Source organism: Zea mays, chromosome 8 (genome assembly GCF_902167145.1).
Source record: "Zea mays cultivar B73 chromosome 8, Zm-B73-REFERENCE-NAM-5.0, whole genome shotgun sequence".
Classification (NCBI taxonomy): Eukaryota; Viridiplantae; Streptophyta; class Magnoliopsida; order Poales; family Poaceae; genus Zea; species Zea mays.
In genome coordinates, this window is record NC_050103.1 from 152,340,765 (window position 1) to 152,357,848 (window position 17,084).

Consider the following 17,084-nt stretch of genomic DNA (forward strand, 5'->3'; position numbering starts at 1 on the left):
AGGGCCTTAGATTGCAGATTTTGAGAAACTAAGAAAAGCTAGATTTTATTATAGCCTACAAGCTAGACCAAACAAAATCCATGGGGACCCAAGTAATTAACTCTTGTACCAAATCAAACATATCCTAAATTCACCCTCAAGGACCCGTAATCTTTTCAGCAGATGAGCCGCCCAACGGCCCAATGTTCACTGGAAAACATTATTACATTACCGGCCTGAAGTAGCCCAACTTTTTGGATATTTCACTCCTCTCGCATTCGCCGTGACGAGACGAGCGTACGTCCGTCGTCCAGAGTGCAGACGGCAATGCAGACCCCCGCGCGCCTCTCCGCTCCATCCTCGCCGCTCGTCTCCTCCGCGCCACCGATACCTGTACGGCCACAACGCGTCGCTTTCCCCTCCCTCCGCCGCCGTGATCTCCTCCTCCTGCCGGCGGCGCTGACCCTCCCGACGGCGCCCGCCCCGTTGCCTGCCTCGGCGCGAGGGCTGTTCCGCATGCCCCCGCCGCGGCTGGTGAACCGTTACTTTCTGGTGCGCGCGGGCGAGTCCGTGTACGAGGGGCAGGGCCTCCTCCGCACCAACCCGGTCGCCAAGACCTCCGTCGACAGCGGCCTCTCCCCCGTGGGGCTCCGCCAGACGGCGCGCGCCGCGCTCGAGCTCCAGCGCCTCGGCGCCTGCGAGGACGACTGCTGGATATGGCCGTCCATCACTCAGAGAGCTTACCAGGCGGCCGAGATCATTGCCGCGGCCAACGGCGTCAACCGCAGGTGAGGTGCCCAAGCCGACTCTCTGTTTTTTTTTTCAGGCGCCAGAAGGCTAGGGGTATACCTTTCTCTCAGAAAAAGTTAGGATCCATGAGGATTCTGAATTATATTGCCTTTGATTGCAGTCGCATCGTGCCGGAGTACAGCTTCTTGGATGCACGCGGATTGGGTGCATTTGAGTGGAAGAGCTTAGACACCTTACCCGAGGTACTTATTATTTCTGTTCATTATACCATGAACAGTCTTTCACTACAGTTGCGTGTAAACTAGGATTTATGGGAGTACCAGAGCAGCTAGCTTGAAAGAAACAATGTTTCTTATTACAAGACAGAAGAGATACAGTATATTTTCATGTTCAGATGTTGACTTACTTGCTTCATCGTGAACCAAACTATTGTCAGATCAATGCCAATGCCTTGTTTACACTGCTGAATTAAATAGCGATAATGGAATTTCAGCAGATACATAAAGCTGCTGGGCTAACTGGGCATGAACTAATAGTCAGTTTTTCACGAATGTATATCATCCTAAGATAATGGATTTCTACTTTTCAATTACTTCAATTGAGCTGCATGCTCTAACATTAGATTGTTTTTGCAACAAATTTACTCCTATTGTGCCTGAACTATGCTTTTCTTGGCATGATGGCTGCATTAGGTGTACGCGTCAGATAATATTTCTCCAGACTTGAAGCCTCCTCCTATCAGGGATGGTACTCCAAATGAGAGCGTTGCAGATGTATTTGTGCGGGTGACACAGCTCATGTCAATACTAGAGACCCAGTACTCAGGGGAAACTGTCGTCATTGTTTCGCCGGATTCTGACAACTTGTCAATTCTTCAAGCTGGATTGATCGGGCTTGACCTTCGGAGGTACTAAAACATAGCAACCTGATTAACTCTAGCTAGTGTATTCGGAACTGCACTTGGTATGCAAGGATTTCTCTGGCGAATAGCATACATTAACACTACACATTCCTCATTTGGTTCTAAGGAAACCTTTCTTACTCTTAAGCAGAACTTGTGTCAGATAATTTTGATCTGTCGTTATAATGTTTACACACATGAACTGTCTTCAGGTACTGTTGCTACCTGAAGTCTTGAAGGAAATCATGTCTTAACTGTTTGATGCCACTTCTGCAGGCATAGCAGCTTGTTTTTTCAGCCTGGTGAGGTCCGGCCGGTTGATCCATCGAGCATACCTGAATACAAGCAACCTCCTTCTACTGTTTTTAAGTGTGCAAATCCACCGAGTTGTAAAGAGTAGTTCACTTCCTTACCTTACAGTTCATATTTTCTGTCCGTGTATGAGTATAATCATGACAAACGTCTTGGACCTTGGTGATAATTGTATATAGCTGAAAGTATTGTTTATGTGCCACATCTAAATTATTGAGCCACCTTGTGTTGGACGAACTCCAGATATTCACGGTTCGTTCCAAGTTCCTTTGCGGTTTTGCCTGGTTTCGAACAGGTTTTTGTTATTGGTTTTGTGTGGCAGGGTGCGGTCTGTTTCTGAGGTTTTTGGTTACGGATTTTGGGGGAGTTTGCTTGGTTTTAGTTCATGGATCAACTTCTGTCGAGCTCGGGAGATTGGATGAAATTGACGCCAAGTGGAATTTAACGCAGCAATGTCAGAAGGGTGGTGGAGGATTCGGTCTGAATCAGAGGGGTAAAGTTTCTCTGTCAAGGAACTTCATGAAATTGAAGGGCGACCTTGCAGTGAACAAGTGAACCACCTAGAAAATCACTTCTGCACAGATATGAAAGTAATTTAAATGGTTTTAGAGCACCTTCAAGTGATTAACCAAATCTACCGATTTAGTTACCTCTAAAATAGAATTTACAAAAAAGGAATAGAATAGTCGAACAAACTCTTTAAATTCAGGAATCTATATGACGAGTAAAGCAGGCAAGATAGAGAGCGAAGGTGTAGGAATAGATAGCTACTAGATTTAAAGAGCTATTTACCAAATCTATTGTAAACTTTTTTCCTTAACAATAGTCAAACTTACCTTTACAAAACGATCTGTCTAGTTTATTGGGGTTGCTCTTTGAATTGAGAGAGTAAAGTGTCTGATTTTAAAATTAGAAGATAGAAATTTGACATTGACCATAGTTTAAGAAATTAGAATGGTTTTTTATTTATCACTGTGCTCTCCTTTACCCTTTGCTGCAATGGGAGAAATTTCTCCTGCAATGGAGTCGACGAGAACGGCGCCTTTTCCTCTCGTCGACAGCTACTTGGTAAGCCTCCCGTCCCTATCCCGCACCTTGATCTCTTTGGTGGATCTGGTCATCACCTCACACTGCCGTTGCTGCCTTCGCTGCTCAGGCACCCGGTTACGTCGTCCTTGACCTCTGCGAGATGAACAACTAGGCCATTAAGCTCGGTGCGGGCCTGTTTCAGGTAAGCACTTTCATGGTGGAAGGTGGGAGCGGTTGTCTTTTGCGAGACTTAGTGGTTAGGATTTAATGGGGTTTATTTGGCGCGAGGACTATCGGTGATAAAACGGGGGTTGCAGGAGTGTGGTACCATCTAGGCGACCAGTGCTGGGAAGCTGCGGCTGTTGAAACGAACAAGTATTGGATTGAGAACTCCCATAAGAGGGTAAGTCCGATTTGGCTCGTAGATGCATACATTCTGGAAAATTTTGGTTCCTCCCGATATACCTGTGTTAAGTATTTTATTACCATTGCTGTAGGATGCCTGTTGATTAGAAAATTCATAATATATATGCCCCTTTCTGTGCAAAACTGTAAATTACTGATCCAATATGTTAGCTTAAAGTGAACTGGGTTATGTTGACTCAGTGCAACGAAAGTTCGAGCACTGACCCCAAACATGAATTGGTCATTGCCACATTTACCTTCTACATATTCATTATATGTTATTGCCATTTTAATAAATGTTTCCATTTTCATAACGTGGAATTAATCAGCATAGAAAGCTCTGGTCTGGTCTCTTCATGTCGTCTTAACTGTAACGTGGGAGACTGTGGATAGTGCTAGTCTGTTCCACCCTCTTGGTCATGTGTTTTAGCAGCCACTTATTCTTGTTCTTCTTTTTTGCAGTATATACCTTATGTAGAAGATACAGTTCTTGGTACTGTCATACTGTGGTTGGAACCAAACCTAGGGGTGGTAATGGATCATGGCCCTAATATTTGCTTCACAAACCAACAAAGCCCTTAATTTTGTTAGTTCAAAATTATATTGTTTTATGATCCGGCCCTAACTTGATTCGATCCGTAAATTTGCTAGGCTAAATTAAATGGCCCGTTAACACCCCTAACCAAACCAGGCGTTAAGTATAATATTCATATTTTGAAGCATGTTAGTTAATACTTGTTTCTAGATATTTATCTGAGCCTATCATGGATCATGGCTGTCAAAACCACAATTATGGTTTGTGATTCTGTATATTTATGATCTTAATTAAAGGGCTTGATTCCACAATTCCAGTCAATAGAATATACATTTTTACAACCTTTATGTTTAAGATTTGTAATTGTGACCTTACACAAAACTCTTTGATCTGGTTTAGAATCTGCAATTGTACAACCTTGATGGAATCTGACAAAGAGGCACCATACCAAAGGAAAAAATAGCTTGTAATATTGAAACATGGACAATCACTATCAAATGTGATGCTACAACAGTACAACTACACAATCCCTTCTACTATAGCATTAAACTGCGTGAAAGAAGAATAACTATTGTTTGATTTGTTTGGTGGAGAAGCAATGTGGAATTGTGCTTCTTCAAAAAATGGACAAATGTTGCAACATGAAGTTTTTTTATATATACAATGTTAAATATATATATATATATATCCCTGGTAGTGGCAAGATGATGAGCTGATTACTCTTTGCATACAGTTCTAATATGCAAACAGAAAACAAAATGGGCTTTTGGTAGAAACTAGATATTTGTTTTTTATGTTAAATAATTGTTTTTTTCCTGTGATGTGTTTTCTTTGCTGAAATAGCTTTCGTTATTACAGAACTTTTTGGTAGACATAAAGGGTCCTAATTTGCCCTTCCTACCGGTGCTTGCATTTGAAGGTGGTACAAGGAGAAACATACCAAAGTTTGAGGTAAGATACTGGATCATCTGAACTTTCTAGTATTGTTTAGTTTCATAGTGTTGTCAGTCTCTATACTTAAAGTTTGAAATGTGTATAGGATAGGCCACATGTGCAGTTCTTAACTATGCTCAGTACCTTGTGGATTCCCCCCTGTTCCAAATACTCCTTCCATTCTTTTATGCTTGATGTTCTAGCACTTTTTACACTAAAATTAAGAAAAAATACAAAATAATCACATGCTTCTATTAAAGTTGTCTTTCAATTTAGATTATTTCTCCTAAACTAGAAAACTACATGCATTTGATGTTAGTTACTAATGAACAAGTAGATTGAGTCTATTATATTGTACTCCCTCCGTTCCAATTTATAATTCGTTTGACTTTTTTTAACCTAAGTTTGATCGGCTTGTCTTATTCAAAAAGTTTCATATTTATTACTAAATTTTACTGTGATATTGTTTAGCATATAATATACTTTAAGTATGGTTTTGAATTTTTCATTTTTTCGCAAAAAAAAATGAATAAGACGAGCCAGCCAAACTTGGCACAAAAAAGTCAAACGAATTATAATTTGGGACAGAGGGAGTACAATTTTACTTTGGCAGGATATACCCTATAACATCAAATAAAAAGGAACAGAGAGTAAATGCTATAGTCAGGTACTGAACATGTCTATATCCACTGTGATCTCAACTCTGAGTGGTGCCATAAGTTGTTTCCACAGTGTTTTGAGCTTTATATTCTATCGATTATATAATCGTCCTATGATGGGAGTGTTCCTGCAGATTGGTACATTAATATATGCTCGAGTGGTGAAAGCAAATAGTATCATGAATCCCGGGCTTTCATGCAGAGATGGTAATTTTTTAGCTTGCAGCTCAGTGTCTACTTTCCTTAATTTTCTATCAGAAGTATGGAATACCAAATGTTCTAGCATATGTAACCTCATTGCTTGTGAGATGATACTCAGTATGGATCGTTTGTTTTTGGTTTTATCTGATTGTTCTTTTTCCGTATGTTCCTATTTTTCAAGCTACTGGGAAAGCTGCTGAATTTGGTCAGCTGAAAGATGGTTATATGTTTGACACATCAACTGGCATGTCAAGAATGTGAGGACAACACACCTCGTACTCGATTTAGTCACTAGCATTGTTTTTTTTGTTAGATTGTGAATTTGACATTAGCTGCTTATAGGTTGTTAAGTACGCCAACATGTCCAGTTCTGGAGGCCCTTGGGAAAAAAAACTGTCGTTTGAGATTGCTGTTGGAATCAATGGTCGAGTCTGGGTATGTTCTAGATACTGTCCACATGGTTTTTTATCCCACCTTTTTTTGTTAGATTGTCAACAGTAATGTTTCTTGTGTTGTATTTCTTGGTTTATATTATGTAGGTGAATGCTCCTGCGGCAAGTACTGTCATTCTTGTATCAAATGCAATTATGAGGTCAGAATCTTTGAGTGGCATAAAACAAAGAGCTATGGTAGAAAATCTCTTGGAGAGATAGTCATGATGGTAAGTCGGCAGGCATTAGTCCAAACTCCAAAGTGAAATTGGGGAGTTTCCATTGTGCTTCGAAGTAAAAGTATATTAGTTTGAGATCAAAGTGACTGTCCACATCAAAGGAAAAATATTAACTCTTGCATCTGTTGTTCAATATCCCATACATATATGGCGGACAACCAGCCAACTTCATTGCATTTAGTAACCCTATGTCAGGGTAGGTTTCATTTCTCACTGGATCAGTGGTAAGGCTGTGCGCAACGGATGCCGCAGGACGCCCTCTCCCCTTCGCCTGTAGCTGCATGGCGGCTACAGGGCAGCCGCTAGTGCTGCAGCGGCTCTCCCTAGCGAGCACTCTACGCGGAGGTAAGACTCTCTCTCCCCCTCGTTCTGGCGTATGCCTCTCTCTCCCTCTAAACACTGTTCACGTGGGCCCACTTTCAATTGTTAGTAGATAAAAAATTTATAGTAAATGAAAAGTATGTATAAAAAATGATATTTTATAGTGTAGTGGGATATAGGGGGAGTATTTAGGGGGAACCGCTGCGTGAGATGAAAAAATAGGGGGTGAAATGTTGATGATGTGACCCAAAAAAGTGATATAGGGGGAAAAATTTAGGGGGAACGGTTGCGGATAGCCTAATGACTACATGTTTCTGAACATAGCATCACCTACTATTGACAAATGCCTATCTGATTTGTTTTGCTACTATCTTTTTCGTAACTGTTTTTTAGTCAGAATTATGTGTAATTTATTTTCGTATGTGCAGGTAAGGTAATGTGTGCTTATCAATGAATGTATTTTGGAAAATTGCTTGGTTAGATGCCACAGCCGATTCCTGCTAACAGGAAAAATGGTAAGCCCTACCATCTCAACAGGGCACGCCAGATGGATCAAGGATGTCGCACATAAACTAGATATGACAAAAGGATGCTGGTGTTTTGTCCCCCCGATTTTGTAGACTAAAACGATAGATTGGATAGTTTTGCAATGCAATTTCTGGCAAATGCTGCATTGTTTGTTGCCTATCTTAAGGCGATGGGCAATGGCGAGCAAATCATGCATATGACCATATAAAACATTGTATTCCGTTATAGACTGTATTATTTACAGAGTGAAGTTTGAAACGAGAGAGAAAGATAAATAAGCTCCATCACAAGGTCTCTTACCGATATTGTTGTAAAAAAAAAGGCTCCTACGGCTCAGTTTCAACATTTTCCATAATCGCTGCACTCCCAAATCCACTTTTGCTGACCCCAGCTGTTGACTTTAGTTACAACTTTTTGGGCGAGTGAATATGATTTTTGGCCGTGCCCTTTCACATGAAGGTTTTGTTTGGGTACTTTAGTATTGACCCAAATTTACATTTGTTGAGGTGGATTTAAGTGTAAATTAGTTTAAGTTACACTTTATTCCACAACACATGTGGATTGAGGTCAATACTAAATTACCCAAACTAGTCGAAAGCTTTTGAAAACCAAAATGTTTATGGGACAAGTTTGACTGGTGTAGAAATGGTGAGGGCATTTGCTTTCTGGTAAGATTTGCGGAAGTTAGAATCAACGTGCCATCCCACACCGCCATACGCATAGCTTCCTTCCCCTCCACTCAACGCCCTGCGCGTGGGCCCTGTCGCACGCGGAGCCCACGCGGCAGTGGCCCATGCAGTACTGCAGGGGATCCCGATCCTCAACGCCCTCTCCCTTTTGCGATGCGTTAACGGCTGACCTGGCGATGACAGGCAACAATAGCGCCAAGCCAACGGTCAGTCGATCGATCCCATGCCGGTATGCCGTCCCCTCCTCGATTCTTCCCCAGATTATTATTATTAACCGATGCACCGCACCCAGCATCGCCGTCAGGAGCGTGAGCCCCATGCGCCGGCGCCGAAAGCGCGCCGGGCCGACACCTCATCATCCCCTGATCCGCACCGCGGCGCTGCACTCCGCTGCAGCTGCCGACGTCGCTGGCTCACCTCGCCGAGCCAGCGCAACCGTGACCGTGACCGGCGTCCCGCTGACCCGCCCTTCGGTCCAGCGCCCCCGGACTTTTTTCGTCCCTATATCCAGAACTCTCCATTGCTTTGCTCTCAGTCTCCCACCCGCCCAGGCCAGCGCCCCTCTTTCTCTTTGTGATGTGGGCGGCATGCACTGCACGATAGCGACGTGGCGCGCCCATCCAATTCCGTGAGCCCATCCAGTTCGTGTTCGCGTAAGAATAACGGCAGCCAGCCACAGCCCACAGGCCCCCAAGGACTCTCGTCGCTCGCCTTTCCCCCAACTTTCTCCCCCCGCTCGGCCATACGGCCACTCGCCTCGCCTCGCTGAAACCAATCGCCTCTTCTCTCCCTCTCCCTCTCCCTCCAATGCTTCCCACCGATCGCTCCTGAAGCGGCTCAACTGCTCCAGATTTTCTCGAGGTGAGTGAGCTCTGTCTCGTGACCGATGACCTACTTTGCGGAAGTTGACACTGCCCAGCCGCGAGATTCGCGGTCCGCTAGGCGTGAGGTCGTGCTTATCTGGTTGGCTTTTAGGGTTTAACTTCTAGCGGGGAGGCTCGGCGGGGAGCTAAGGATTGGTACTACTTTCCGTGGCTGTTTCTGGGGTGGTTAGTGATGAAGAGGTCGTTCTTAATTCGAATTATTGTTGGACTATTACTTTTGTTCGGCGCAGGTTGGTTTTCTGTTGTTTGAAGCAGCGCAGAGTCTTCAATTGCTATGCATTTGTTTATGGGACCTGCTAGAATTTGTGCCTGAACTTTAGCTTAGCTTTCTTTCAGGCAAAGGTTACTGTTGTAGTTCGGTTCTGATAATAAAAAAACTCGTCGGATGAAACCATAAGCTCGACAAAGTATGATCCGTGTTTGGAACAAAGACAATTAACAATTATTTCAATAGTCAAACAAGGACAAAAAAACTAATATGTTATACAAAGATGAATAACAAATCAAAAAACTCGGCCAGGGAGGAAAAAACCGCCCTCTCCTGTATTATATTAAGAAGAGTCCGAAACATGGTCCTGACCGAGAAACTCCCCTCACCCTGGTACCCCATCACTAGCGGGTCATCACCGCCCAGTCTGCAACGGCACAACCGAAGGGTGGCATGCAAGACGTAACCCAGAGCGGGCGCGACACATCGAGGGGATTTTTTTAACCAAGCCCGAACTTCGCCCCCAAGGGGAATCGAACCCACGGCCTAGAGGTGCTACTCGGAAGCCTTAATCATTACGCTCCTGAATCATCTTAAAATTCAGGCACTTAATATAGGAGAAGTGTTTATTTATTAGAAAAGAAAATGGTGTACCTGCCCTGAACTTCATCGATTGCTCGCCAATGTTTTTGTTAGTTCGCTTAAATGATGTTCAACAATAGCAATGCTCTGGTGTTGTCACTTGTTAGATGCCTTATCAAACTGCTGTCATTTCTTTCCAGATCCTCGACTCTTTTGTCTTCAGTATTTCTAAATGTTCGATATTTTTGTAAAAAAAAAAATTGCAGGCTGAAATTTTGGTGTCCTTGCTCAGCCATGGGTAGTAGGAGGTATGCAGTGCTTTACCTTCTGTAGCGGTCGACAATTTTGTTTATGATACATCATGACATGATCAATGCAAAATTGGCAGATATGACATTGATACGAGGAGATGTGGGATCCACTCAAGACCAACCAAATCAATGTATCTGGATGCTCAACAAATCGTCAGCTGCCAAACTAGAGTGGGAGACCACGATGTTGGTTCCTGTGCTGTGAAGCATCACTTCCCGTCTCCAATCGTATCTTGGATAGAAGATCTTTCCAGCTTTGGCAATGCTTCTTTTAATCCTGTCTCTGAATATGTGGATGAGCAAGCCAGAGCTTCAGTGGGACAGTCTTCAGCATCAAGTAATTTGCATGACATGCAAATAGTACGTTCTCTTTCGTTCCCCATCATTTTCTTTTAAGAATATACAGTGTTTCTTGGAGGATGGTAAGACTGAAGATTGAGATGAAATAACATCCTTACATGTTATTCAGTCAGTGAGATTGACAGCCGAATTCATGGAGCTTGCAAAGGAGAATACAAGCAATAATCTAGAGACTTGTGGAATTCTTGGTGCTTCATTTGTAAGTGAAGCGGGCAACAAGTTACCTATGTGACAAGAATACCTAATTGTCAGATTAGATCTTGAGTATTTTATGTTTCTATGCAGAGGGATGGAACTTATTTTGTCACGATGTTGATTATACCAAAGCAAGAAGGAACTGCTCACTCAGTATGTCAGTAACTGAGTGGTTTCTAACATTATTCTTAATATATTTTTGTTAGTTTATTATATGTCATGACAACTATCTAGCTATCCCATTCTGAAGTCTTCCTTTCTTTTCCAAATAGTGTCAGGCTGTTAGTGAGGAGGAGATACATGCCGTGTTATCAGAGCAGTCACTTTATCCTGCAGGGTGGATTCATGTATATATTCTAGCATTTCCCTACTTCATGAAATTTCTCTTAAATGCACGTACAAGTTACATGCTTCGTATAATCTGAAAAGATAAATAAGCTGATACATGTGCAAGATGATTTCCTTGTTGCAGCATGTACTGTGTTAGATGTTTTCCTTGTTGCAGCATGTAATCTCATTCATCATTTACACTTAGTTTTCTTTCTTTTTTATTGCAGTTGAGAGCCGAGCCTTTTTTTCATTTTGTCTTGCTGCAATTCTTTTTTTTTGTGAATGAAGCAGGAGAGCTGCGTGTCATTTCATTAAGATAGAAAGAGTATAAAACGAGTTGGATTTTGAAAGAAGCCCAACTCGCCGTAAATAACCGAACACACTCCCACCCACACTGAAAAAAGGGAGGGGTGGGAAGATACATGACCAGGACCTGAACAAACTACTCCAAACACTGGGTAATCTGGACCAACGACCTTGCTAGCAATTCATTCAGCTTTGATGCTTCAGCCATACACCACAAACTGCATTCATCATCTATGGTCTGAAGAAGGGTATGGATATTAGACAGCCCCTTCAAACACACAAGAATTCCGGTGCTTCCACACAAGGTTTTCAAGTCAGTAAGTCGAGTCGAGTCGACAAGGTACCGACTTGGTGACTAGTCGATAAGTCAGTCGACTAGTCGTGGACTTGCCAATATAGTGGCTGTTTTGCCTATATAATGGCTTCATATAGACAATATATCAATTATATATGAAGAAAGAGGATGTTTTACCTCTTTTGAAGTTTGAAATTGAACGAAACTGAAATAAACAGCAAGTCTTACCTCATTTGAAGCCTCAAACTGAACCAAATCAGCCACATAAGTGATAAGTCATAAACTCATAAGTCATAACAGTCATATAGTTCAAATTGGAAAACAAATAGCAAGAAAATATAGTTCAAACTTGAAAGGAAATAAACTCCATTAGATCTAAGCTGCTGTTGTAGCTAGATAGATACTAGATACCCTAAATATCTCCCAAATCAAGATCATCCATTGCATTTTCTTCACCACCAGCACCAGCTTGAGTTGGACTGTTATGTGGGGATTCACCAAAGTCATCCACTTCTTCATCATAATTAGACATGTACTCTTCGTCATCTTGTTCATTGCCCTCATTGCCTTGCTCTTCCTCTTCCATAACTCTCTCCTCCTGTGTAGCAGCAGCTTGACAACGCCTTGAATAAACAGACTCATATCGGGCTCTTCTTGGGAAGTTGCGACCTTGAAGTGAACTAGAAGCACCGATTGCATCATCCACATGAGCCCATGCAAGATCATCCCCTTCTCTAATTGTTTCATTTTGACTGTCCACCCAACAAGGTGCTGCTTCAACCTTCTAACACTTGCATGAACAATTTTTCCACAAAGGATGCACTTCACCACATCTTTTTTGTTCAAATCCGGCCAATAACAATAGTTCTATGTCGGATCCTTCGATTTTGCCTTTCTCTTAGGATCTTTAGCTGGATCATATGGCTGCTGGCTTCCTGACTCCCCTTGTGGTCGATCTGCAGATGCATCTTCCATATCCCTAGAGCTTGTTGTGACTTGTGAGGGCGGCGCAGGTTGCCGAGACTTGTCAGGGCGTGCAGAGGGGCGGCACAGGACTCACCACCAGAGGCTTCGACGGCCAGAGGTGGGCGGCGGCCAGAGGAGGGCGGCGTAGGCCTCGACGGCTGGAGGTGGGCGCCTGGGCGGCGGCCAGAGGAGGGTAGGCGGCCAGAGGAGGGCAGCGGGCAGAGGTGGGGCTGGAGGTGGGCGGCCGGTGGCGGGCAGAGGAGGGCCTGGCGGCGAGCAGGACGACGTGAGGGACTAGAGGCGGCTGTTGGGTTTAGGGTTTATGGTGTGTAATGGACTAATGGGCCTTTCTGATGTTTGGGACGAATTAGGGGCAAGTCGGCCGACTAGTTCGACCAAGTCGACGACTAGTCGACTAATATATTCCAGTCGCTGGCAAGTCGACCGACTTGCCAGAAAAGTCGAGCCGAGCTCCCAAGTCGGCCTCCCATGACCGACTGGACGACTAATCGACGACTTGAAATCAGGGGTTCCACACCTCCCATAAAACGAGAATAATGAGCGAGTTAAGCCCTTTCGCCATCTCCTTTGGAACTCATGTAACAGCCTTTCTTCTAATCAGTGAAATTTGCTGTTCTCGCCCTTTCCGCATCTCCTTTGGAACTCATGTAACAGCCTTTCTTCTAATCAGTGAAATTTGATGTTCTCTTGTTAATTTTGAGGGAGAAAATGTTCATCTATTTAGCATTGGAGTTCACTTTTAATACAGATGAACAGAATATATTTAGTTCATATAGAAACTAATAATAATAATAATCAAGATAAACGTTCAGAACAGTCACTTTATCGCTACATTCGAACATGTTTCAGCAATTATATTGAACTGATAACATTCATCGCAGAAAGTACTACAGATAAGTATATAACATGCCTTTCTTGCATTAGCCATATCGAGGAGCAGTATAAAATGTACTGGATTCTTTCTGGGAACAGTAACACGCTGACTTTGGCATCTGCCCCTTAATAGTATGATAGTTGCATGTCTCACATGAAATGAGAATTAACATGGTATTATTGTTACCTTGGATCCTTCAGAATAAGCGGCAAGTAGAAATTTCATTAGCTATTCTATATATTGTGTTTGCTGTTTCGAAAACGCTGCAGAAATAAGATGCATGTCATAAGGAGTAATCTACTCCCTCTGTTTCAAATTGTAAGTCGTTTTAGCTTTGTCTTAAATTAAAGTTGCCTAACTTTGACTAAGTCAGAAAAAATATATTAATATTATAATACCTAATAAATGCACTATCAGAATATATTTCATGTGTATCTAATGAATCTTATTACTTGTTGTAGATATTTGTGCATTTTTCTATAGACTTGGTCAAAGCTAGACAAGTTTGACTTAAAATAAAGCTAAACTACTTACAATTTGGAAGAGAGGGACTACCTATATAGAAAAGGATGAAGAAAGAGTGATATCATGTCAATCAAATTCAACTTGTTTTATTACTGCAGAGCATGGACCTCATCTTTTTTTACTATTTGCACATTCTTGCTCTTAAATTCTTTTCTAGTGTTCTTAGAGGCTTGGAAGGAATGGTCATTTTCTTTAACTGTTCCTGAGAATTGACGCCTTCTTCACCTTTTCCAGACTCATCCTTCACAAACATGCTTTCTATCATCGATCGACTTGCATACTCAATACTCTTACCAGGTAATTAAAGAAGCTGTGCTGAGTTGATCTATAAAAGGAGGTGTTTTTTATATTAAAAATGATAGGACTTCTATAGTATTCATTTTTTTATGTGACAACTTCTGCTTGAATGATCTGCTGTTAAACATCAAGTAATTGACATGTTCTTGCCAGAGTTTGGTATCTGTTTCCTAGAATATAATCCTTTTGCACTTAATAATAATACTTAGATAATTTATGGTCATCCTTTTTGACCAGATGATCTCTTTAGGTACCATGAGTAGCTAGATGCATCACCTGATTTGCATACTATAAACTATACAGAATTATAGACATCGCCGCACAATTAAAGATGACCAAAGATTGTGGCCTCGGAGTTTAGCTAAAAACTAACTTAATTTTCGCCCTGATATCTGAAAACTGTCCCCTAACCTTTGTTTAGTAGCCATTAGGCTTAGAAGCTGATTTTTGACGGTCACATACCTTCCCCTTGTCCCATAAAAGCATGAGTAGTCCAATACTGAAAAGGCAGTCCAATGGATACCATCTATTTTTAAGTTTTTGTTCTCTGGTTGTGAACATAAACATGTGCACAAGTAGCAACAGTGCTTCCACTTTTTCATATTTCAACTCTGTAGAATAAAATCCATTTACCTAACAGAAGTATATTAACTGACACTAGGAATGATAAACCATGCTCCTACAGTTAGCAAAATCATTATTTGACCAGTTAGCATTCTCATGGTTGCACTAACATTGAGAATAACTTACACTGTAGCTTAGAATTGTTAGATACGTGTGTGACAATATGTCAAGTTATCATCTCAGAACTTCAACCAGAGTCTTTCACCTGCTTTAACTTTGTTATGACACTTTGCCATGCCTTTAACTTTGATTGATGAAAAATGCTGGATTCTTGTAGGTTATGTTACCAGAGGCTGTTGCAATTGTGGTCGCACCCACAGATCCAACCAGGCAAGTGTTCTTTGCTAATAAATACTACACTTGTGTTACTTGTACATAAAATGGCTGGCATACATCTGCAGTTCCTTTGTTCTTAATTTCTTTTGCTCCTACATTCTGGTTCTGGGTAAACTTATATAACGTAATCTGAAAATGCCCTATTTGTTTCTCAAATTTTTCAGGAGTTACGGAATATTCAGGCTGACTGAACCTGGAGGGATGGATGTTCTTAGGGAGTGTGACGAAAGTGGGTTCCACACTCACCGAGAGACAACCAACGGCAGCCCAATCTATGAAACCTGCTCGAAAGTGCACTTCAATCCCAACTTGCGGTTTGAGATTGTCGACCTGCGCTCGGCTCAATGATCAATGGGACTAAAGCTATGGCAGCACGTGCTCCCTTGTGCTCCCTCTTGGCAGAAGTATATACCATAGAGCTTGCTGACGATGCGTGATAGGTATAGTGACAGCGCCAAGCCGGAACCAAGATGCTCATGTTACTTATCTGACATCTGCGCTGGTATTTGTCAAAGAAAAGGAGTAACTGAAAACTAGCACTGGTTATCTTGTCTGTTCGGCCAGCCTTTGAGTTGGTATTTTAAGTAATACTGTATATAACATACAACTGGGGCAAAACACACACACACACTATTAACTTGGTCTGGGATGTGATTGTAACGTAGCGCAATAGCGCTTGACTGTTTCTGTGGCACTGCCAATTTACTTACTAATTGTCAGTGACTGGAGTATGAAGAAATACATTAATTTGGCAGTTCCTTACTAAACCAATTCTCTATTTCTACTATTCTATATGGCTTATATGGCTCTACTGTGGGCGTCCATACCTTAACTGGTGAAGCACGCCCTTGCCTTGTCTCCTCGTCGCACTATCCACCGCGATCTAGTTCTCCTCGGCGTGGCGCAGATCTCCTCGGTGCGGTTTAGATCGGCACGATCCACTCCCCCACCCATCTGCTCTCCATCGGCGCGATCCACTCCCGTGTCGCTGTCCACTCCCTCACCCATCGGCGCGATCCCCTCCCGTGTCGCAGCACAGATCTCCTCCTCGGCGTGCAAATCCGGCTGTCCTCGCCCCACTTTCCTCTCTCGCCGCAATCCCTGCTCTCTCTCGCCCGGATCGCTGCCCCAGAATCCCATCCGTGTTCGCGCTCTCCAGAATCCCATCCACTCCCCAAAATCCCATCCGCGTCCGCGCACTCCATGGCGAGTCCTCCGCCCTCCGCTCGGATCACGCCCCAGCCTCCATGGAAGGGGAGTCCTCTCGATCAGACTCCGCGTCCGCAATCCCATCCGAATCTGTCTCGTTTCGTCGCAATCCCTCTCGATCCACGTCTGTGCTGTCCATGGAAGGAGAATCAGACGCTCCAGCCTCCATGGAAGGGGAGTCCTCTCGATCCGCGTTCTCGCTCTCCAGAGAAGGGGAATCCTCCCCCCTCTAACCTCGCCCTATATCTCCCTTGCCACCGACCGGCCTTGCCCCACCATCGGCGACACCCACCCCCCTTCAATCCACTAACCTTCCATGGAGAGTGCGGGTGAGAAGTTTCCATCGACGGCATCATCGGGTATGCGCCTATAAAATGTCAAGTGTGTACCATGTTAAAATAGGACCTATATTTAAGTCCTAAAAATTAAAATAGGACCTAATTTAAAATGTTTAGAACCAAAAAAACATTAACAACTCCAATAGTTAAATACTATACCATGTTATTAGGAAATAAATCATATTATTTAGAAAATAAAAGATTATGATTATTGCACTAAATGAGGATAGTGCTCCAGTATACGAGGGGTCCTATGTTTAGAACCTAAGGCATCGGGTCCTATAATTGTTTGATGATTTTTTGTGAAACATGACCTCTGCTGGAGCAGGTTTTGGTGTTGGGGTCTTATATTTCAAAATTTTGACCAAGAAAAATAGGACCCCATTTAAGACTCTTGTTGGAGATGCTCTAAAGAGTATTAATTAGTGCGAATAAGGACTATATTACCCCTATTAATTAGGGGTTGCCCGGTGCACATAGAAAGTGGGGAGGACAATGGAGTTAAAATCAT

The 17,084-nt window shown here is 42.8% G+C and overlaps 2 protein-coding genes and 1 non-coding gene across 5 annotated transcripts; all 3 read left to right on the forward strand.

Annotated features, from left to right (window-relative positions):
• The first annotated feature begins 210 nt into the window (after window positions 1-210).
• On the forward strand, window positions 211-2,163 carry LOC100284411 (uncharacterized). The gene is made up of 4 exons (NM_001157306.2): window positions 211-767; window positions 890-971; window positions 1,422-1,636; window positions 1,907-2,163. Exons 1-4 carry the CDS (start codon window positions 307-309, stop codon window positions 2,028-2,030), a joined length of 882 nt encoding a protein of 293 aa, NP_001150778.2. The 5' UTR covers window positions 211-306; the 3' UTR covers window positions 2,031-2,163.
• A 387-nt stretch (window positions 2,164-2,550) lies between these two features.
• Window positions 2,551-7,524, forward strand: LOC103636137 (putative exosome complex component rrp40). Its single transcript, XR_004852147.1, has 10 exons — window positions 2,551-3,010; window positions 3,099-3,173; window positions 3,289-3,374; window positions 4,770-4,862; window positions 5,638-5,710; window positions 5,886-5,961; window positions 6,047-6,139; window positions 6,244-6,365; window positions 6,575-6,719; window positions 7,124-7,524. It is a non-coding gene; the product is annotated as a putative exosome complex component rrp40 (transcript).
• Window positions 7,525-8,213: 689 nt separating this feature from the next.
• LOC100191225 (AMSH-like ubiquitin thioesterase 2) lies at window positions 8,214-15,793 on the forward strand. 3 transcript variants are annotated; one of them, XM_020541827.3, is made up of 10 exons: window positions 8,214-8,773; window positions 8,888-8,976; window positions 9,853-9,894; window positions 9,975-10,257; window positions 10,367-10,456; window positions 10,543-10,605; window positions 10,725-10,799; window positions 14,004-14,066; window positions 14,968-15,020; window positions 15,191-15,793. In XM_020541827.3, exons 2-10 carry the CDS (start codon window positions 8,969-8,971, stop codon window positions 15,372-15,374), a joined length of 861 nt encoding a protein of 286 aa, XP_020397416.1. In that variant the 5' UTR covers window positions 8,214-8,773; window positions 8,888-8,968; the 3' UTR covers window positions 15,375-15,793. The 3 variants fall into 3 exon arrangements, with proteins under 3 accessions (XP_020397416.1, XP_035817152.1, NP_001130131.1); XM_035961259.1 differs by having other exon boundaries at window positions 8,888-8,961; NM_001136659.1 differs by lacking the exon at window positions 8,888-8,976 and having other exon boundaries at window positions 8,641-8,773; window positions 15,191-15,790.
• The last annotated feature ends 1,291 nt before the right edge of the window (window positions 15,794-17,084 follow it).